This window comes from Phyllopteryx taeniolatus, chromosome 13 (assembly GCF_024500385.1).
Source record: "Phyllopteryx taeniolatus isolate TA_2022b chromosome 13, UOR_Ptae_1.2, whole genome shotgun sequence".
In the NCBI taxonomy this organism is placed as follows: Eukaryota; Metazoa; Chordata; class Actinopteri; order Syngnathiformes; family Syngnathidae; genus Phyllopteryx; species Phyllopteryx taeniolatus.
In genome coordinates this window covers 3,546,368-3,569,434 of record NC_084514.1, presented here as the reverse complement: position 1 = coordinate 3,569,434, position 23,067 = coordinate 3,546,368, and the positions used below count along the sequence as shown (strand labels likewise).

Here is a 23,067-nt window from a genome sequence, read left to right as displayed (position 1 = left end):
ACAATGCAGTAACATGTAGTAATTAATACATCTATCTTTCAAATGTATTTGGCATATTTGGTAACTGAATCCTTTACTGAAGGTTGACTTCAGACAAAAAAAAATAAGAAAAATAAAAAAGAACTAAAAATCATAAAAGCATAAGCAAACAAAAAGCAGCTTGTTTGCAATGCAAATATTTATTGTGCGGTAACTGGAGCAGTGGCCGATCTAAAAGCTCTGAGCTGTGGCGTGATCCCAAACCTCAGGCAAGAGTGCCCGAGTGTGTGTGCGCGTGTCTGTGTGTGAAATCTGCGCGGTTACTATGGCGACAGAGTGAACACGAGGCAGACAAACGCCGCAGCATCGTCTGAAGTGGAACAGAAGTGAAGCCTTCGAGTGAGTGTGGTCACGGTGGGACACAGTGAGTGCAGGTTAGATAGAGTGTCTGCTTGTGCATTTGTTAATATGCTCTCAAAACAATAAAGCTAACACAGTCACAGTTTAGTAAACCAGTCCCGCTCCTGTCTTGACAGCTCTCTGATCACAGAGAATTGTTGTTAGACTAAGTATGCCATTTTGCGTGAATGAAGTGATCAGCAGAGTCCAGAGAGCTGTGAAGTCCCAGGGGGAAGTGAGGGAAGGTGAGGGGTATCTGGGGGTCCGTTAGGGGGAGGAGCATACCTTTGCAGTGTGTCACACGTCGCATCCCTTGTAAAGGTCACAGAGAGAGACACAAGTACCAGGTGAGGGGTGTCATGGCTTCCTCACTTCCTGGTCTGTCACAACATGTAAGCGCATGTTCTGACTCTTGTGTTTACCAACACAACTTGTATGCTGTGGTGATGGCGTCCTACTCAGTCAATCAATCCACACGTGGCCCGTTTATCATAATTTGAATAAACAGTGGTGCCGGAGTACACTCAAGCCAGTTCAATGTTTTGCATATAATTCACCTTTAATTCTAAAATGTCACCCCAAAGCCCCAACATCGCAACATTTTTGGGAGTCCTATAATACTTGTTGCATGCATTTATCTGTTTTTTCCTAAAATTGGTGAATTCAAATATATCTTGCATCTTACTGTATTTATTTTAAGACAGTTTTCCATTTCAAAATTTTCAGCAAGACAAAGACTTGTTTTAAGATACAATATAAAAGTCAATTCATACTATTTCCATTGGCAGATTGCTTTCATTTCAAACAAGAAATCGTGCCCCACAAATAAGTGAAAACATGTGATTTTGAAAAAAGTGAAAACTGTCTTAAGTCGAGTAAGATCTTTTCACTAGAAATAAGATAAATTCACTACGTAAGATTTTGCAGCGTAAATAATGTGTTTATTTCTGTACTTTAAACATTTAAAACAATGGAAAAATAAAATAATAAATGATAATGAATAAATATAAATAGTAACACTGGATTTTTTTCATGAAAAAAACTATTTTACGTCCACATTTAAACTTTGAACCTTATCATCTACAAATGACTGGCCCATCTGTCCCCTTTAAAAAGCCAACGAGGCCCCTGGGGACACAGGTTTGGCCAACCTTGGTCCACGTGCTTTGTTAGGTGCTGCAGTTCAATTTACACAAAGATCAATAGCATGCTGGAGTTGGAAGGTGTGATCGATACACTTCTTATTTGATAGTCAGTTCCATTTTTGTAGTTTGTTCTGTGTTTTCTGCTGCCGTTTAAAGGCCAAAACAATAAACAAGATGCTCATCATGTGTTTTTTGTCCCCCTTCAGAATAGGAACGTACAACTACAGCAAGTATTTTCAATGAAAAACCTCAGCAAATGTTTCTATGATAATGTTTAACTAAACAATGTTGAAAAAAGTGCATCAAAAAGACAACATGAATGATGAAAATGGAACCATGAATGATGACGCGAGAAGAAATGACTAAAAAGTAACAATAAATGTGCATTGCAAAAGGATCATTTAATCTACATGACAGAATGTGTGTAATAGCCATTATCAGATTATGTCATGGTGCTATAAACAGAGTCAGAAAAATACAGCTCTTACCTGCGTTGAACACTGGGTCCCTCTGCTTGCTGCAAAGTAAACGAGCAAACTGTCAAATCAGCGTCGGTCCCTGCGCACCTTCAGCATAGACATCTTGTTGATTTGGACGAAGGTCACAGGAAAGAGCGCTCGCTCATTTGTCAAAGACATTTGTTACCTGTCACTTCTTTTGCCACTGGAATTGCTGCCTGTGGACCCAGCACGAGTTCGGTTGCCTTTGGAGTCACCCGAATCTTTCCGCGTGAGAGACCCCACGTGCTCATTGGAGTTGGCTCTCCTCACCGTGCTGGAGATGAGGGGAGGGGTTAGATTCGATTCAGTGTATCATATACACTGAATCAAATTCAAGCAATTTCAAGCACTTTCAAGCTCAATTTTCTAGCTTTGAGATGATATTATGGCTTGACCAAATTTCCATTGATGTTATTTACATTCAATTAAAGAAGAGCCATAAAAAATACTCCGTCATATTTTCAAGCAATTTCCAGAACCCCTAAAATATCTGAGAGGTCTTCTTACTACTTGATTATACTTATTTATTATACTGCCCTGCGGTTGGCTGACGACCAGTCCCGTGTGTACCCTGCCTCAGATAGGATTGGCTCCAGCTCATCTGTGACCCTAATAAGGATGAACGCTAGGGATACACAGATACAGAGTACTGATACTCATAAAAACGCTCGGATACTATGACACCGATACCACTTTACCAGGCCCTGGAGGCTCCCTTGTTGATACTGCCAGTAACAGATTAATCCATGCAGGTCTAAGTGCACACAGACCTGTACAGTGAAACTGTCAAAAACATATTGATGCAGTTGGTTACTTTGATTGCGCCGCCAATAGTTGCCTAACTGTGGCATTTCATAATACACTTCCAAAAAAAGAACTAACTTTTTTAATACACAGTCCAGAGTAAAGTGAAGTAAGCGATGGTGTGATAAGGTATCACTTCAGTTTTATATTCGACCTAAAATGACCTTGTGTTACAGGCTACATTTAAGTCAAATGTGTGGCAAAACAGTAAACCATGCAGTTTAAGTGAGTAATGATAAGTTGCTCCTCTAGAAAGTGTTACATTTGAGTGAAACGTATGCCATGAAATGTATGATATACTTTTCATTCATTATATGGAATCACAACTGTTCATTTTTTTCTGATCTTGGTTTTCATGACTTGCAGTTAGATGTGTCAGTTAACAGGCTACACTACACGTTTATTGCAGGTTTATTTCCTAGTCTCAAACATATCTATTTAACCAAGACTATTTTTATGTTGGCTAGAGATGCCACATATTCTCATTCATAGTACAACAACAGAAATGGTGTGAAAGCCAAAAACAACAGGGGTTCAAAGGTTGGCTTTTTTACTCCCCAGTCGATGGTCTTGCACCAACTAAACCTGATCAATTGGGCCGCTTGACAGCCGGCTTGTTCGATACAATAAAAAGGCTCCATCAGCAGTCCACTGGCCAGTCGGCCCCGTCATCACCTAATCCACCCCATTCACATTAAAAAAATGGTCAGTCCTTTTAGTTGTGATTTGTTTGCTACTGAACAGAATTCAAAAGATGGAGGGAGAGAAGATGTTGTCGGGCGCATAAGCCAGAGAGGAATCACACTAATCGGACCGCAAGATATAGGATACCGTTGGTGTAGTCTTGTTTATTCATTTCAAGTACTGTACAATCATGACACTGATTACATGTGAATATTACCAGTGTACCAGTGTAACTTGTGAATGAAAAATGAAGCATTAAAAGTATGTTATTGCCATGACTGGAGATTGATGTCACCATCGTGGTTAGGTTAGACTGAGAGTAACACGGTGTCATGCTCACCTGAGCCGCAGAGAAAGAATTCTGGTTGGCAGAGACAAAGGAGACAAACTGCACATCTTATTATATTATATTATATTATATTATATCTATTTCCTTACATGCATGCTCAGTGTGCCAAATATTTCACCCTATCTTTAAGTAAAACACTTATGAGCCGATTCTGTGTCAAAGATGGTGAAGTAAAATAGTAAAAGAATGAAATACCCCAAAATTTGTGAACATTTTGAGAGACAAAAACGGCTGTATTGACTTCCGCCGAGACCTGACAATCCTTATTGGCTCACCAATAAATTGCACACTTTCATAGAACTTCTCCAGCCTTTGTTTGAAATTTGTAATTCAAATTCTATTCTATGACGAAGCAATACAGAATATTTACATTTGACAGGATTTGCACTAAAATATAATAGATATTCATTCCCATGCTCCCCTCCACAAAGTTTGGTAGAGGAATTGGTGAAAACAAACATAAATCAAAACTGTCTTGGTAATAAGCAATGCGGTGGAAAAATCAGAAATTCCTTTAATAGCCATAGTTCAATCTTGTCATTTTCTGTAAATCTCAAGAGTGAGATTTAATACATTTCAAAGATGAAATCAAAGTACAAAAAAGGAAAAAATAGCAAAAGGTTTAGATCTAGTTGGACTGGTCACTGCTGTGCGCTAAAGTTCATTTTATTATGGAAATGACATCCAGGGATGGGAGACGCTTATTGTTCCCCTGATAACATTTGCACCACAATTATGCATGAACACACACACACACACACATTGTGTCCTTGCACAGAAACACACTCTTTAGGTTTATGAGCCCTGACAAATGTCAGTGGCTTCGGCTGACAAAGCGAGAGGTGAGGATCGATGGTAGGAATTATCAGACATGACGAGACAAGTAAAACACGATCCTTTGACCTGGTAAAAGGGGGCCCCTCTACAGCCAGTCCAATTCCCCCATCACAATTCCCTAGTGAATTTGATTGATATCCTTTTTCATTTGCTCACCTCCTGGTGGATGCTGTGCTGGTGTCCTTCCTGGATCCAGATCCGGACGGAGAGGGCAGAGTGCCACCGCCTTTCTTTGGTAGAATAGTCCCGTTGTTGACTGAGGGTCTTAACGGCAAGGTGGCTATCATTGGCCGGGCTGGGAAACAAATCGGAATAAAAGAACATTACACACGCTTTTTTTTTTTTTTAACTACATTAATTTTTTCATAACTACATTAATTATTTACTGAGATTGTGTTCCTTTATGACAGTGAAGTGGGCTAATACTTCCTTTCTTTGTCATCTAATGCAGTGGTTCCCAACAACCGGTCCGCAGACCGGTACTGGTCTGTCGCACATTGGAGAACGTAAGAGCGCTTCGAGTATAATGTGTAATGTGCCACGTTAGCCAGCTAAGCTATAAATAAACCAACAAGGATCAATTAGTTACAACGGACAACATTTGGCCACTGTTTAGCGTAAATTTATATCAACAAACAAGATTAAACGAAAGAGAATAGTTGGTTTAGTGGAAAAAGCGACATTTAAGTGAAAACTACAAACGCTGCACACAGAGTGAAAATACGCAAATAACTGAGGCCCATTATAATTGTATATAAAATATATATAGGCGGCACGGTGGACGACTGGTTAGAGCGTCTGTCTCACAGTTCTGAGGACCAAAAAATTGGGAAAAAAGAAAATAAAATGGAAAAAAAAATAACAAAATCTGTGAATAGGTGAATCCGCAGGTGTCGAGCCACGAATATGAGGGGGTCCACTGTATACAGCGCCGTGAAAACGTATTTGCCCCCTTCTCAAGTTCTTTTTTTGTGTGTTTTTTTTTTTTTTTGCATTGTTTCCCCACATTATGATTTAAGATCGTCAAACAAATTGAGGCCAATTAAACATAAAATGCAGTTTTTAAATGGTGATTTTATTTATGACTTATTTTATTGATTCAGGGGAAGAAAAAAAATGATCAAAGCTACTTGGCCCAGTGTGAAAAAGTAATGGCCCCCTAAACATACAGTAACAACTGGTTGGGCCAACCTCCGCAGCAACAACTGAAATCAAGCATTTTCCATAACTGGCAATGAGTCTTATCTCTGTGGCGATATTTTGGCCTACTCTTCCTTGCAGAATTTTTTAAATTCAGGAGCACTGGAGTATTTTTGAGCATGAACAGCTTTCTGAGTTTATATCACAGCATTTACATTGGATTCAAGTACGGACTCTTTCACTAGGGCACTCCAAAATCTTCACTTTCACCCAATAGCTGCACGCCATTTTATCACCCCTCCCAAGCACCAGCGATCACGGCACTTTCACGACATTATTAGACAATCACATTAATGTTTAAAGGTAGGTTGAGGTCATCTTTAAAAGGCTTTTTTAAAATCATTTTCTTTACATTTATTTACAATAATTTTGTACTGTACTGGATGTTTTCACAAAAAGTGCTTCAAATGAACAAACAAATGGCTTTAACGGATGAACCCTCCCCCTATTAATCTGTTAAATCGAGGTTCCACTGTACTTTTATTTCTTTTATTTCTTTTTATGTGCCAGTCCGTCAAATTATTGCTTTACATGAAACTGCTCCATGGTGAACTGCTGACCTAATGAGATCATTACAAAAAAAAAGAACACGGTTCTTTGTCAAGAAAGTGCAACAAATGGTCCATGAACATTCAGCATAAACTGTGTGCTTGGACAATTTGTAAGTGGCAACAACACAAAACAGGCATGCACACACAAACTCACGCGTGCTACGAGTCAAGGCCAGAATTTAATAAAAGTCACGATGCAGCTTTTTCTGCAGTGATAAATATTTCATGGGGCAGACACTTACACTCCTACCGTTATCGTCTTTCATGCAGTAATTGCAAAGCAGGGGTATACAGGGAGTTGTAATTTTGTAGTACGTTAAAGAAAGCGAGTGTGTTTTTGTGTTTCAGGTAGGTCACTGCGTTGCGTCCATCTGCTGCTCGGTGTGCTGCAGCTGAAAAAAAAAAGCCCTGAGTCATCCAGCAGGTCTAAATCCAAATGGATACTCTGCCCAAACCAGCCAGAAATCAAAATGTAGCAAATTATCACCATGCACCTTTTTCTGTTACAGTTTATCTGTAGCTAATGTGATGTGTGAGGGAACAGGCTGTGAATAAACTAAGCATAGTCATGTTTCAGTAATCGATATTTGATCAGTCATGTGAAATCTAATGTTTGTATCAGTGACGTCATATCGTATCTACGAACTGAGACAATTACAGAGGGCTAACCCTAACCCTTCTACAGTTAGCTGACATTCAGAAATGACACAATTCAAGTCACAATGCATCAGACAGTGTGAGACAAAAGTGTGTTTATCGAAGTGAACGCAATATGACACTGTTCGAGCAGGCAGTGATAGAAATGTGCTCGCCCGTACAAATGCCACCAGGCCTAATCGGCACAGACAATCGGCCTACCTGACTTCCCAACATGGCTGTCTGCCGAGGGAGACTTTCTCATCAAAGCAGGTTCTACATATGACAATACATATGACAACACAACTCAGTCCAGTGTGAGGAGAGAGACAAACCGAGAATAGGGCTGGGCGATATGTCCTTAAAATAAAATACCACATTTTTTTTTGCCAAGACTTTTCCGCTTTTAATCGACTTTTTCTAGAAAATGCAAAAATGAAATCTTTCCCTTCTGGGATTTGATTTATGTTTCCTGATACCAAATAAGTTTTGAATTTTTATTTCCAGCAAAAAATTTTTTTGCCAGCATTACATTCAACAGAAATAATTGAAATATTTTTGATTTTCATAATATGAAAAAAGTTTTCCTCAAAAAAATGTTTTTTTGTCAAAACCCACCTTGATAAATTAACATTTCAAATGTTCAACAACTTAACATAATCAAATGATTGAAGAGTAACATTGCACACACTCCAGTTCTCTCACAGTATTTTCTCATGTATATTAGATTTCTGCAAAATATTTGCGACTTGGATGCACATAGCTCAGGTAAAAATTTCAACATGTAGACAAATTGCTGCTTTTGCAAGGTGTTAATAGGAAAACTGTCTTGGCAACGTTCAGAGCAATTGATTCCCTGACTGCCTTCCGCTGTGCTCCTTGTCATACGGAAAACAATGTGGAAATGATTCTGCTTACGGTGTTTGTTTCTTAGCAGGAATGCAATTCACTAGTTACTTTTTTAAAAAATATTTGGAGAAGTCACTAATTGGAGGATCTCTAAACTACGGAAACGCCCTCTAAGGAATAGACAAAAGAAAAAAAATTCCCGACAAGCAAACTCAAATGAATCACCCAGAGTCGACATCCTTCAGCCTAGTGCTGCGTATCTGTTCACCTTTGGTGGGCCCTCGACGTAAGCTCATGGCCTGCTGCTCCTCAGACACGTTCAGCCGGCGGACCACGTCGGCCAGAGCGGACTTGAGCAGCTGGATCTCGTCCTCCTGCATCTGGACCCTCTGCTCCAGGGAGGCGATGCGGTCGGTGACCTCCATGCTGCTGGATGCTGACGCGCTGTCATCTGAGAAAACACGGTGAGCTGCTGTCAGAGACACTCAGAGTGGATGACAGTATATACAGTATTCTAAGTCAGTAGCACAACTATTCCCCGTTTATTGTGGGATATAGTTTCAGAGACCCCACAGTATAGTGAAAACCCTCAACAGAGAGACAAAAATACAACCTTTTTTTTAAATTACAATACTATATTATATTTATATTATTATAGGCATTACAGTAAGTGAGTACAATGTAAAAACCTGTCAACTGATTGCTATGAACCACCCGTGATATAGCGGGAATTTTGGTGATAGATAAGTGGATACACTCAACAAAAACAACCAATGTAATACAATGTAGCAGGGGTCGCAACAGGTGAACCGCGATATTATATTTGGTTGATGAGAAATGAAAACAAGCCAAAAGAGCCATGGGGGTAAAAGAAACAAGACATATATATATATATATATATATATATATTTTGTTTTTTTTGTTTTTTTTGTTTTTACATTTAAACAGCTATTATACACAATTGCCACCACTGACTCACTAATAAGAGACAGTCCACTTCATCAATGCACACACATGCACTCATGTGCACACACACGATGACGTTGATCAAATATACATGTAAATCAGTGCTGTGTTTTCCCAGCAGACTTGCAATAACAATCAGATGAATAATGCATCGGACATCTGCGGTGTGTGCGCCCTCTGTGGATTTGCCTGCACAGATAATGGAAATGCATGGGAGCTCTTGACTGGGGTAAATAATCTTGTCAAACACTTAAATAAAATATTGTTGTGCTAAAGAAAAGAAACCCCGATTGAACTCAACTGATTTGCAGCTTACAGCGTAGTTTCGACAAGGGGTAAGTAAGAGTAAGACATTCAGAACATGTATAGCATGCATAATTTAGGTCACCAACTTACTTCCTTACCAAATATATTTATTGTTGATTTCAGATCGAAGTGGAAGAATTCATGTAAGCTTAAAAGTATTTTGGATAAAGTTTGCTTTTAAAAAATATAGTGCTTTTATCAAGGCCTCCTGAAGTGACTAAAATGGATTACGGTATCCATCCATCCATTTTCTATAGCGCTTGTCCTCAGGGTCATGAGTGAGCCCATCCAAGCTGATTTTGGGCGAGAAGCGGGGTACTCCCTGAACTGGTCACCAGTCAATCAAACGGCACATACAGACAAACAAGCATTCACATTCCCCATTTTTTATAGTCTTCAAATAACCTAATAATAATAACCTAATAACCTGCAGGTTTTTCGAATGTGGGAGGAAGCTGGAAAAGCCGGAGAGAATCCACACAAGAGTGGGGAGAATGTGCAAACTCCACACAGAAAAGCTAGAGCATAGGTTTCAAACCCCGGACGTTAGAACTGTGAGGCAGACATGCTAACCACTAGCTCTCTATGCTACCCTGAAAATTGATTAAATATTAATACTGTGTTATTAAATACCAGGCTATTATTTCTCTCCTCACAGCATATCTGCCCTGCACAGCCACCCACTTGCTACACTAATAAAACTGGTCTAAATTTATATGGCTTTATATGTCAAGGTCCTGATGCAGGCAGACGTTATATTGAGGACCTCTAGGTTAGGCAATGTGCGTATTTCGTGTATTTCAAAATTGAGAAATGGCTAACTCATTAATGTCAAAGTTAAACAAATACAGAAACTAAAGAGGATACTGTAAATACTTTAAAAATCAGCTACATTTCTGGAGGACTGTCAAAATTATCCCAGAGACCCAAACTTGACGATAGACGATTACAGACCATTGTCAATCTATAAACTCAGATTCATAGATGAATTTTCACTCAAAGGACATGCAGAAATTCTCTCTTCCAGTCATCTTTCTTTGCTAAAAACGAAATGTGCTCACCTGAGGGGCGTTCTTTGAAGCAGCGGTTCTTCATGCTAATTTGTAAATATGACTATCCCAAGATAAAGCTCCTACTATCTGATGAGCATCTGTCCCCGTCTGCTCCCAGCGAAGACAGACAATGGCATCGCTGGTGGAGGGGTACAAAGATGGATTGTCACACAAACCATTCCGCTAGCATCAACGCCTGACACCTGTCCGTCTTTTCAGGAAACCTTCAAACATGTCACAGTCATGTGACAGAATCCAGTGTAAGGAATTGGACACGTGTTCCAAAGGTTCAAGCCAGATATATAAATATCTGTGCAGCGAGTCGCCATCAGTGATGTGTCACTTTACATTTAACAAAAAAAGCCATCAGCATGCACACCGTGGGACACCAGTGTCTCTCTTTCAATCCAATGAACCCACATCATTGCACCACACCCAACCAGGCTCACCGCGGTGCTGCTTCAATTAAATCGTTTCTCTCTCTTGTATATCTTTTCTTGCCTCATTTTCAGGTCACAATGAGGCCAGGGTACACATCCTCAACTGTATTATTTGCATCATTATTTGATATGGCACACATTGTAATACTTTACATACATTATCTCTCTGGATAAAATGATGGAGGAAAATGTGAACAAGCACTTGGCACATCCATCTTCCCATCACTGAACAAAGAAGCACTTTCCTGAGTCATGCACTGACCTCACTCTCATCAATAATTAAATTGTGGAGAATGCACATGTGTTCTGATCCATTTCCCGTTTTAGCACTCAGTAGCAACAACAAAGGACTACAATGTCTTAGTAGCTAAATGCCGTGGTAACGCACAGAAGGCACTTTCACATGTTGGTCTATACTCGTGGTAGCATGGGGCACCTGGTTATTACAGCAACCGAAAATCCAAGAAAATATATAGCACACCCTTCCCACCCTCAGATATAATAGCTTCCATTTTTCTGGGAAGACTTTCTACAATAATTGGAAGACAAATAGAGAGTGAGGCCATGGGAAACAGCCTGTGAAAACATGAAGACAGTAATTCTGCCTTAAGAGTCCACATTTTGAATATCAAGCTGCTATAACGCATGACATCAGCATATCACGTGAGCTGCCAACGCATCTCACTAGACGTCATTTCACCCAGCATTAAATGACCTCGGCACAGTGTTTTTCCTCTGGGTTTTTGTGGCATTATTCTGACCACAAGCGATGTTTGGCACTGTTACTGCCTTTATTTTACTAGGTATCTATTTCATGCTTTTGTTCCCATAGCAGTGTGCTTGATTGGACTTGCAGATGGAGCTGATATTGGCTAACTCTTGCAAACAAACGCCTTTGATTTGGATCGTCTGTAGCGTTGTGTACTTGAGTCCATCTGTTTGTGAGGTTTGTCAAGAAGAAGCGCTGAATGAAGCTTGTCGCTCCCAACTGGCTAGCTGCCATATGCTTGTCACATGTGATCACAAGAGAGAGTGTTATATGTGTGCATTTCCCCTGCTCATTCATCAAGTCATGTTTTATTGTGGGGATGACCCAGCACAAGTGCATTAGCTAAATCAACCGGTCAATTGACAGCTGGTTTTATGAGCTTCGTGACGACTCTTGATGGACAGAGGCTCAATAGCTATTCATAGACAAGAGGTGGCGCACAAGAAGCAGAGTCACAACATGGGACCTTGGTGGGCATTGAAAAACAAGGCAATGGAGATGGTGGTGTCTGAAGCTTGTTTTCATGTCAGAACCATATGTGGGGATGTAGACAAGTGGATGTAGAGATCATAAAGAGAGTAGAGCATGAAAGTAGGCCAAATGACTCCCATGTGGCATCCTATACTGACCTTCTAAGACCTTGTTAAAGCCTCCCTTCCTTCCACTGGCTGCATCCTTCCTGGGGTCAGACTAAGGGCAAACTGACAGCAACTGCCCCACCTTGCCGCTGCCAAACAACAGCACACGAAAACAAAGATCTTTCAAAATGGGCGCATGAGAAACTTAACAGAAGAAGATACAGCCTGTATCCGCTTTGCCTTTTGTAAGTAGTAAGAGTAAGTCACTTAGGGCCTTAAGCTACAAAAATCTCGAGTTTAATAAGGAGGTTAGTGTTAGAGTTAGTTAAGAGCCATAAGAAGTGAAGAAAGGTTAACAAGTGAAACAAGAGCTGCACAGACAACTGTAGCTAAATAACATCTTGACTGTGACACTGCGCACAGGCCGAGGGGATTCGCTCCGCAATGCAGGATACGCCAAACAGTACTTTGCGAGTGATACCAATTTTCCTGGGAGTTTGGGGGCGAACAGCAGCTTGGAGTGGAATTTTCTCTGTTTCACCACTCGGAAAAAAATGGAGAGAGCAAAAACAAGAATTGAAGAGAGTAAAATTGTTTCAAATATTTAGGGTTATTTGTTCTTCTTCCTTTGGTCTTTGAAATGAAATTCAGGTGCATTTTAAAGCTAATGGTCACTGATGATTTAGTGGTACACTCGCCTGCCTTTGGTGCGGGAAGCGTAGGTTCAGTTCCCATTCAGTGACGGTGTGAATGTGAGTACGAACGGATGTCCGTGTCTATATGTGCCGGGCGACTGCCTGGCGACCAGTTCAGGGTGTAGTCTGCCTTTCACTCAAAGTCAGCGGGGATAGGCTCCAGCGCCCCATGACCTTGAACAGGATAAGCGGTGTTGAGAATGGATGGATGGATTTTGAAACTATTCTGTCTCTGGAAGGGGAAAACAAGGCAGCAATGTGTTAGTAATTCCTGTCTATTGCGATGCTGTGCATAATCTAGATCTGTCAGACCATGAGCTAAGGCTACCTTCCAGTTGGTGGCAAACAGACTGTTATCATTACATTTACATAACTAGAATGCCACTGTGTAGAGCGCAGATCTCCACCAAGGTTGAACTGTGGAAATCAAATAGTGGTGCTCTTGGCCTGTAACTTTACACAAGTGTAAAAATTGAGTGCCATAGTTAAGTTTGTGTGTCTGTGTGTTAGTTAGCAGGCTACTTTCTGCTTGGTGGCGAATGACAGGGCATAAGACAGGGCTCTACCGTTTGAATTCAGGGGCAGGGGGAAAATAATTCTATTGTGACTCAAACAGTAAAAAGATATAATTCCTCTATCTGCCATTTTTGCTTGAGTCTTCCTTGCTGCATGTGCCCCCCCCCCCCAGAACGTTTCAGGGAAATAGGCTGCATAGTTTTTGGCAATCCAGCCACCTAACAAACATCACAACAGTCTGTACTTCTTGCTTTTTACTTGGTGGAGGAAAACACTGACATTTTTTTTTAGAAGACGCCTATGGAGCAAAGGCTCGACTTAAATTACAAAACATGACAAGGTGGGAACAAACAAGAGACACTGGTCTTACGGCTGTGTGGCCATTTAAGAGGCGATTCAGACCACAGAGGCATAGGTCAAGCTTGACAGCGTGGTTCCAGGCACCAACAAAAATGTCTCTGTCAAACTCAACCTTTTGCTCACTTGAAACAAGCCTTTGTCCCCAAGTAACAAACAACCAAAAACAAGAGACGAGACATTTGTTCCATCCAGCGTTTGTGTGAACTGGTGTTTGTTTCGTCCACTTTCACTGTTGTTATGGGAAACGCTTCCAGTGCCAGACACTGTCAGCACACTGAACATCAGCCGGCAGTACTTCCACCATCTGGAAGGTTGAGAACATACAGTGGTGCTGCTGGGTGCAGACACCCCTCTTACACAACAAAATACAAAACTACCAGCTTTGTCCAAATTCAAGAGATTTCCTTTGAACAGACTGTGCTAGTCGACTGTCATCTGGCAGCTAAACGGCTGATTTCAAAGTGTAGGAATTTATTTGGCAGTACAATGTCCAAGAGTACAAAATGTATTTGTTTTAACGGATTTGATCAGCGGTACAGAAAATGGATGGATGGATGGATGGATTTGAAGTATTATTCTGTTGTGTGATCATCCAAAACACTCACGATTCACTTATTTTCAGCTGGAGGAGATTATCAGAGCAGGCTGACTGAGCTCATTTGAAAGAGGAACAAAAAAGAGCAACCATAAGAAATAAGGGTTTTCCATTGCCAAAAAAAGTCTATTTATGTCAACCATAAATACAAAAAGTCACAGATGTTGCAGTCATATTGCAATCATCATTCAGTGATGATGTTTAGGGATGTTTAGCGCTCTGGGATCGTTTTCATCCATCCATCCACTTTCTGAGCCGCTTCTCCTCACTAGGGTCGCGGGCGTGCTGGAGCCTATCCCAGCTATCATCGACCAGCCTCATTTACACATCGTAATAAAATGGAAAATACTATTTACGTAATTTACACCTAGATAGCTGCATGGATGACCATCCAGTCTGAAATAAAAGCCTGTAAATAAAATGAGCCAAGTGAAGAGAGCAACACTGCAACTGTTCATTCATAATTTCATTATACCTCATGACCCAATTAGGCACGTCTTCCTCAGTCGCATCTCTGCACCTGTGTTCTTGATGAATCTATTTTTAATGGACTTTCTAAATGGGACCATTTCCTTTCCCCCCTCTCCATATGTTGGACACAGGCTGAACACATGCAACCAGACATGCACTTGGATCAGGAGGTTCCCTCATTCCTGATGTTAGAGAGCAATTAGGGTGCAGGAGCAGCTCCTGGGAGCCGCACTGTGGGCACACAGAGGTTAATTGAATCTGGTTGCATTACAACTGATCTGCTGGCCACAACCTGGAGAGGTGCAGAGAGAAAATTGATAGGCTATGACTTTAACCTCAGCAAAGGCAAGTATACAGTATATGATGATGAAGCCGATTAGCATGAATAGAACCAAACCGACTCACTTGGTCATTGTGACTGAATGCAAAGAAGAAACTTTTACTAACTTTTGCTATTATCCGAAACATTTTTTTAATACTATACTCTGGTGTTTTCAAAAACAGACCTATTTTCAAATATTTGCTCCAAAGCGGCTTTATCATGCAAACAAAGATAAAAAAATGACAGTTTCTAATTCATTTTTAATTAAAAGCAGTGCCTAAGAGACCATTTTAGACATTAATAACTGAAATATGTGCTTACAAAGTACATTCATTTGCATTAGAATTTGAACCAAATTTGAATACAGTACACCTCCTCTATATCGATGTTGAGATTTTGCAACCCTCTCTTCTTGTGGATTTCTAATTGGAACATTTCTACACAGATTGCACTGTTATAGCACATCATCTGAAGACTATCAGGAAACGCTCTGCTTTGCTGTGCAGTACAAGGCGGAAATCCAGTACAAGTACGTCGAGCAGTCCTTGCCAGCGACCATTATGGCGTGCCCCAGTCCAGAGGATGTCCAGTATTACTTTAGCTGTTTTTCAATTTTCAAGGTTGTTGTTTTTTTTCCATCAAAGATGGTGGTCTGTTGTAACTGGAAAGTGATTCGCTTGATATTCCCTTACAGTACATATTCAGAATCAGAACTGTACCCTTTTTAAATGGATAGCCGTAAAATTGCCGTATCTGAACATAACAGAACTGACATTTATTCGCCAAACATTACTGCCACTGTGTGCTCTTTCACAAATCAGACAATTACATGCGACAATTTCATTGCTAGCGTCTGGTGTGACGTAAAATAAATACCTGGATAGAGACAATTTATTTTAACGGTCCCATGTTTTGGCGATTTAGACCTCCATGGAGTGACTCTCTAACATGGACTTAGTATAAAAGTGTAAATTACAATTAAAAAAACATCTTGGTTTTGTCATACAAGTGTCCAGAAAAGGCCCCCCTGAAAGCTACTTCTGTTTGACCCATTTTTGTATCTGCTTTGTTCATATTTGCCTAAGACCACCCCATTTGCCCTGATTGGTTGCCTCCGTGTAGAAGACCCACTTGTGAGAGCACACGTGTTGGGAGCAGAAAGGGAAGGCGGAGATCTTCGGTAGTGACATAGATAAGCTTGAGAATTTCGTATGACCGGATTTCCGGCCTCTCGGAAGAAAAACGTCTGGAGCTCAGGAATGCGTGGCCGATTTTAATTCCTATTTCACACGTTTACTGAGGCACCATAGAGACAATATTAAATCCCAAATACAACTCCAAAGATGGAAAATCGCCCTACATTCCATTGTTCTGTATAAAAAGGAGGAAAGACGATGACCTTTACAGGCAGTATAAAAGGGACTACGAACAGTGACTAAAAATAATGGCATCTCTTTGGAATTCTGTCGACTGGTTTATTACTCAGAGCCTCACCCCACCACAGGTACAAGACGACACTGCAGCGCTTTCTTTTTCTGGCTCCTTCATGATATTTTTATGCATGCATGACAACCTGGACTCATGGACTCATGAGCTTGTTGCCCTACACACGCAGACACACACATCGAACTTAAAGCTTTGGTCTCACACACACAGACACAGACACAAAACATACAGATAGTTGTGCCACTTGCTATATTTGAATGCAGGAGCTTCAACATTCCTACTTTGCATGCATGATTGTTTTAGTAGGTCAGAGAATAAGGCTGCACGAATGTGTGTCAGCGCAGGAAAAGGAGAGAGTGAGAGAGACCGAATGATGAGATGAGAGAAGGAGAAACAACAAATGGCTTCCTCTGCAAAGCACCTGCTCACCAAGAAGCACCTTTCAATGACCATCCAATTGCCAGGCTTACAAATTTACAGTCCCAACATCATCGTAACACAGGCCAGCTTGCTCCACCTGACCTCGGACATACAACAAGCTGCATCGTGTGCACCTTTAATGAGAACACATTGTCACTCTGTGTAAGTGTTAACACTTTGGCTTGCTACCACAAAAGAGAGAGTGCAGGGTGAACTCTTATCAGGAGCCAAAACAGAGCAGAGCGAGATAAGCGAGTGGGTGGAGTAGTGCGGGTAGAATCGCGGCTCCAAAGTCGAACATTGTAAATTTTGCACCAGCATTTCCAGCAAACATATGCATTTAATGTTTACATTTTGGACATGGAACTCTGCTTGATGTTAGCATATCACAGGAGCTGTCACCTAAACTCACTAGTCCTCATTTCAGTCAACATCAAAGCACTTTGGATTCTTGCAACAAGCAGAAAAGACTGACGGTGTCCAAGTACTTATGTTCACCATGTCAGTATCACTAACAGCTGTTAAACAAGGGTGGGTTCTATTAAGCAATACTTAGGAGCCTACTTGTTTAAGTGACACCCTATTGGTTTTAATTCGGTAGCTTTCTACATTATTTTTCTTCGAATTACAAAAGATTCAGATTTGGATCTTCTTCTGATCTTCTGGTTTAATGAATTTGTGTGCGTTTGTGCTACTGGACAAGACAGAGCACTGAGCGAAGATGTCAGATCTGACCTCAAATGTTGCCAGAAGACTTAATAATGGTTTTATCATGGCAATAGATTTTGGATCCAGAAAGATTCATTCCAAATGTATTTTATTAAATGGCCAATCCAAACTGAAGTTCGACCAGCATCATGGAGCAGATTGTGGGTAGCGAATGCTACCTTCGGGGTACCACCGTAGACAGGGCCAAACTGATCAGATCTATAACAGACCACCTTTTTGTAGGTATTAAAAATGATGCAGGACTTTATGCTAGCATTTTCCCAAGTGTGAGAGAGTGAGAATGAGCGTGAAGGGAACATGAGAAGAAAAAGATGCCTGGGAACTTAAGTAAATTAAGGGCTGATGAGAAAAAGTATGAAAATTTGAAGGAATCCTGAGAAAATTACTGGTGTGACAGTGGCTGCAGACAGCTAAAAATAAACAGAGAGTGGTGTAAGCACTCACAGACACTGGACTCCAAAAAATCGATGTCAGACGTTGACTGAATCAGCGGTAGTGGAGGAGATATGCCGGATCAAGTCGATATGCATCAGACTGCTGCTCTGGTATATTTTACAGATGAATAATGTCAGAGAGAGACAATCTAGTAGAACTCTCAGCTGTTGATATATTTTCATCCCTCACATTTATTTTGCAATCTTATTTGAGAGGACACCTGAAGAAATATTAGTAAGCACAGTGGGTCAGCTTCTGAGTGGAGTTTGTGCGACATTAATAGACAGTATTACCTCAAAGACAGTAAAGACTTCGGACGTTCCGCGGCCATGTGCTTCACGGAGACCTGGCTTTGCGACGCTGTCCCCGATGGCGCCGTCATGCTTCCCGGCTTCCACATTCATCAAGCGGACCGCGACATGGAATCATCGGTGAAAACAAAGGGCGGCGGGATATGCCTCTATATCAACGAAAAATGGTGTACGGACGTCACGGTGCTCAGCACACACTGCAGCCCGCATTTGGAGTCGCTATTTTTAAACTGTAAACCATTCTACTCGCCACGTGAGTTCGCATCATTCATACTGGCTGGAGTCTACATACCGCCTCAAGCTAACACGAACGCCGCACTGCTAAGGCTCGCCGAAAAAGGCAACGCAATTGAAAAAAAACACCCGGACTCACCCCTCCTTATTCTCGGGGACTTTACCGAAGCTAAACTCCACCACGAACTCCCTAAATACAAGCAGCACATCGACTGTCCTACCAGGGAAAATAATACTTTAGACCACTGCTACACTACGGTAAAAAACGCATACCGTGCTATACCTCGTGCAGCCCTGGGCTCGTCTGATCACTGCTTAATTCACTTAATACCGACGTACAGGCAAGAACTTAAATGCGCGAAGCCTACAGTGAAAACAGTGAAAAAGTGGACCAATGAAGCCAAGATGGAACTTCAAAGCTGTTTAGACTGCACAGACTGGAGTGTCTTTGAAAATTCAGCTGGCAGCCTGGATGAATATACGGACACGGTCACATCCTATATCGGTTTCTGTGAAGAGGTTTGTGTACCAACAAAATCATTTCGCACATTCAACAACAACAAGCCGTGGTTCACTGCTAAACTTAAGCAGCTTCGCCAAGCGAAGGAGGAAACCAGCTGACTAAAGAAATTAACATTGCAAAGAGGAACTATGCAGCAAAGTTGGAAAAACAGTTTTGCGCAAACGACTCTAAATCAGTCTGGCATGCATTCCAATCGCTGACTAATTACAAGCGACGATCCCCCCAAGCTGAGAACAATAGCACACTAGCCAACGACTTGAATACCTTCTACTGCAGATTTGAAAAGGACAGTTTCACACCACACACCCACCATTGAGGACTTGCACGCTGCCAGAACTAAGACAAGGGCGTGCAAAATCCTCTCGGACCCTCCGCACCCCGGTCACCAGCTCTTCCAGCTCCTTCCCTCAGGTAGGCGCTACCGATCAATGCAAACTAAAACTGTGCCTGTGGGTGAACTAACTGCATGGAGCATAGAGATAAATGGATGTCTGATCCACATTTAGGGACACGTTATTTGCTGAAAACGTGAACTGGATGAAGGAGGGGGAGTGGATTTGTGCAATGCTGCCTTGTCTTTCTCTCCAAATCAGATATAAAATGTATACCAAGAGATTTACAATTGAATGAAAAGGAAGGCTGCACACAGGTCAACAAGTACAAAATGTAATGGATCATATATGTGTTTTTTCACAATGGCTTTGATGGATATTTGTACCATTCACACTGAATTATGCTGCTTAAAGTTCACTTCAATAGGAAATGTAACTGTTATGGTGAGAATGATGTGGTTCTGTTGGCTTCATCAAGCCGTGATCTCCAACTCTCACTGGAGCAGTTCGCACCCGAGTGTGAAGCGGCTGGGATGAGAATCAGCACCTCCAAATCTGAGACCATGGTCCTCAGTGGGAAAAGGGTGGCGTGCCCTCTCCAGGTCGGGGATGAGATCCTGCCCCAAGTGGAGGAGTTCAAGTATCTTGGGGTCTTGTTCACGAGTGAGGGAAGAATGGAACGGAGATCGACATGCGGATCGGTGCAGCGTCTGCAGCGATGCAGACTTCGTATCGGTCCGTTGTGGTAAAGAAGGAGCTAAACCGAAAGGCGAAGCTCTCAACTTACTGGCCGACATATGTTCCTACACTCACCTATGCTCACGAGCTGTGGGTCGTGACCGAAAGAAGTAAAAAAAAAAAAAGGTGTGTTTTTAAATGAGAGAAAAAGCACTCTTTAACACAATACTTTATATAAAAAAATAAATTAAAAAAACATACAATCATGGCATAATTAAATGGAACTAAAAAGAATGAGAGTTTTTGTCACACTTTCTCCTTCAATTGCTGAATTGCTCATTCTGGTGTGCACACCGTGGCCACCTAGTTGGTAGTATAAGACAGACGTACGGATATAATGTACTGGAGACTCAGTTCCTCGCTCAGCTTTTCAATACAAAAGTTAAATTAGTCGTTCTTCACAGATAATAATATATGCCTGTGAGTATTGTTATATGGTCTGTCTACATGTGTTGCAGCACCGTTTGGTTAAAGGGTAACAACACTGCCACATAGACGCTAATTGTTAGACCATGTGCTTATGGGGTTTCCATTGAATGTTAGCATTCAGGTAACTGAGGCTTTGTGGTTGCTTTATATACACTATGTGTCATTCTCTTTGTTTTATGTTTAGCTTGACAGTAACCTTCAGTTGAGTGTGTCAATAAATAGCTTGAAGCGTCTTTTTTGAAGAATATTTATTAATCATATCTGCCAAACTGTCACTTGTTGTGAAGTGAGTTGAGTCATCTAATCCCAAACAGTGCTCGTATCTCACGTTTGTGCTCGCAAGTCAAAGCAAGGAAATTATTATTATTTTTTTTTAAATAGTTCGATCGACAGCTCATATCTCGAAAAAACTTGTCACTCGTATCTCAAGGCACCACTATATGCTGCTTTAAAACAATGTTCCTATTTCTAAAGTGGCAATTTGGCTGTAACTTACACCACAAATGGGAACATATAACAGTATGCAGAAAGGTAAACATATTTGAGCACATCCGTCACACAGTTCTGAAGTTCGGGGTTCGAATCTGCATTCTGGCCTTCCTGTGTGGAGTTTGCATGTTCACCTTGTGCTTGCGTGGGTTTTCTCCACGTACTCCATCTTCCTCCCACATCCCAAAAACATGTTTCTTAGGGCAATTTAAGACTAAATTGTCCATGTCTCCGCAACCTGAGTCAGTATAAAACGGACAATTTTAGAGTCTTCAATCAACCTACCACGCATGTTTTGGGGATGTGGGAGGAAACCGGAGTGCCCGGAGAAAACCCACGCAGGCACAGAGAGAACATGCAAACTCCACACAGGCGGGGCTGGGAATTGAACCCCGGTCCTCAGAACTGTGAGGCAGACGATCTAACCAGTCCTCACCGTGCCGCGCTCACCCGCAACCCGAGTCAGTATAAGCGGTACAGAAAATGGATGAATGGATATTTGAGCTTTAAATGTAAAAAGTTGAGGAGAAGACTAAAGGTCCCATGCCATCAAAATCTATTTTTTTTCTACTGTCTATGAATAACAACGGACATCGTTTAAGTTTGAGATGTGGTTTGTCGATGGAATGCAAAAGACAATAAACAGCATGAGGCTTGCAAAACAACCGAATCAGATTTCTGTGTGTCTGTGACGTTGCTAGTTATTAAATATTCAAGTACTTGCCCACTTCATAGTTCATCCCCACCCAGTGAACTTAGCTGAAGGGCAACAGGGCATTTCCGGGTTTTAAGCGAACGAGGGGACCGCGGTGTCTCGTTTGCCACGGTGCTCTCCCAGGATATCACCAGTCAGAGCAAAGCTGTTTACTATATTTAAATTTAGAATAACAGTGATCCAATGAGAGCAAAGCTTATTTGAATATCAAATATGAATGAGAAATCCGGCCGGCTCAATTGCCAGGCGTAAAAAATAAACTAAAATAGTTCGAAAAAGGGCCTCCTGGGTATTTTCAACCCAAATGATCTTGCAAACCTGATAATAGGACAAACATTTTGATGGCATGGGACCTGAAATCACACTCCTATTACCACATAATTACAACAACTATCTTCTCGAGCCGAACATAAAAACCAGAAAGAAAAATCACTAAATGACTAACTTAGTCCATGAGATGAAATCAGTGTTGTGTGCCTGAGTGTGTAATGAGGCTAATTTTCCCTTGGCGTAAGCTAGCTCTGACCTCCTGAGGACAAAACGTGCAGCCTGCGTGTGTTCCTGCAGTTTAGCTGACCTAGTCTCTCAACATTAGTGTGGTTGGATGCTCCACAACACATGGAGCTGCAGAGAAGGGAGTGGATGACATCATTGCGTTTTGGTCGGGTCCAAATGGCGCAATGATGTCACTCTGGCCTGGAGGCCCAACGCTGACACACAGGCTTACTCAAACAGACCTGCAATACATTAAGAAGCCAGAATAACAAATAAGGAGCAACTCCCCTTTGTAGTGAAGTTGAAAATTGGGAGCTTGTGTCTTTGCTCTTGCATGGTATGTGTGAGAATGGAAGGAGTTACTTTACAGCAGTACCTGAACAGCCTATTTTCATGCATCTAGTAGATTAAACGTGACATTATACAATAAACCATATTACAGACAAGGCTATTGAGATATTATAGTTCATCCCAAGGGTGGTTTGATGGGCTTCTTCATAATGGAACTAAAAAAGGCACCTTCATCAAACATTAATCACAAAGCTGGCACTAGCATAAAATTGTCCAAAACGCCTTAGACAACATACTGTACTAACCTTGGCACCACAACCTTTTCACCTGTCACCAAACCACTGAGCCTCTAAGCCAATTATATTGCTACAAAATAGAAGTACTTGCTGCCCGCTCCACTGTAATTTGCTGTGAAGTTCAGGCAGTCATTTACTTAAATCTCAACATCAAACTATTCTAACATTACCATTACATCTG

General features: G+C 41.3%; 1 protein-coding gene across 7 annotated transcripts in view; it reads right to left on the bottom strand.

Moving 5' to 3' along the window:
* eml1 (EMAP like 1) overlaps positions 1-23,067 on the bottom strand; it is a 54,744-nt gene that overhangs the window by 15,527 nt on the left and 16,150 nt on the right. For 3 of the 7 annotated variants that reach the window (XM_061794502.1, XM_061794500.1, XM_061794506.1), the window contains exons 2-7: positions 8,202-8,384; positions 7,307-7,360; positions 4,854-4,992; positions 2,169-2,297; positions 2,012-2,040; positions 664-690 (exon numbers count right to left, since the gene is read on the bottom strand). In XM_061794502.1, the coding sequence (XP_061650486.1) occupies positions 664-690; positions 2,012-2,040; positions 2,169-2,297; positions 4,854-4,992; positions 7,307-7,360; positions 8,202-8,384 (561 nt within the window). Of the gene's footprint in view, positions 1-663; positions 691-2,011; positions 2,041-2,168; positions 2,298-4,853; positions 4,993-7,306; positions 7,361-8,201; positions 8,385-12,095; positions 12,115-23,067 lie in introns of those variants that run through there. The other 4 variants (XM_061794505.1, XM_061794501.1, XM_061794503.1 and 1 more) reach the window with 4 other exon arrangements.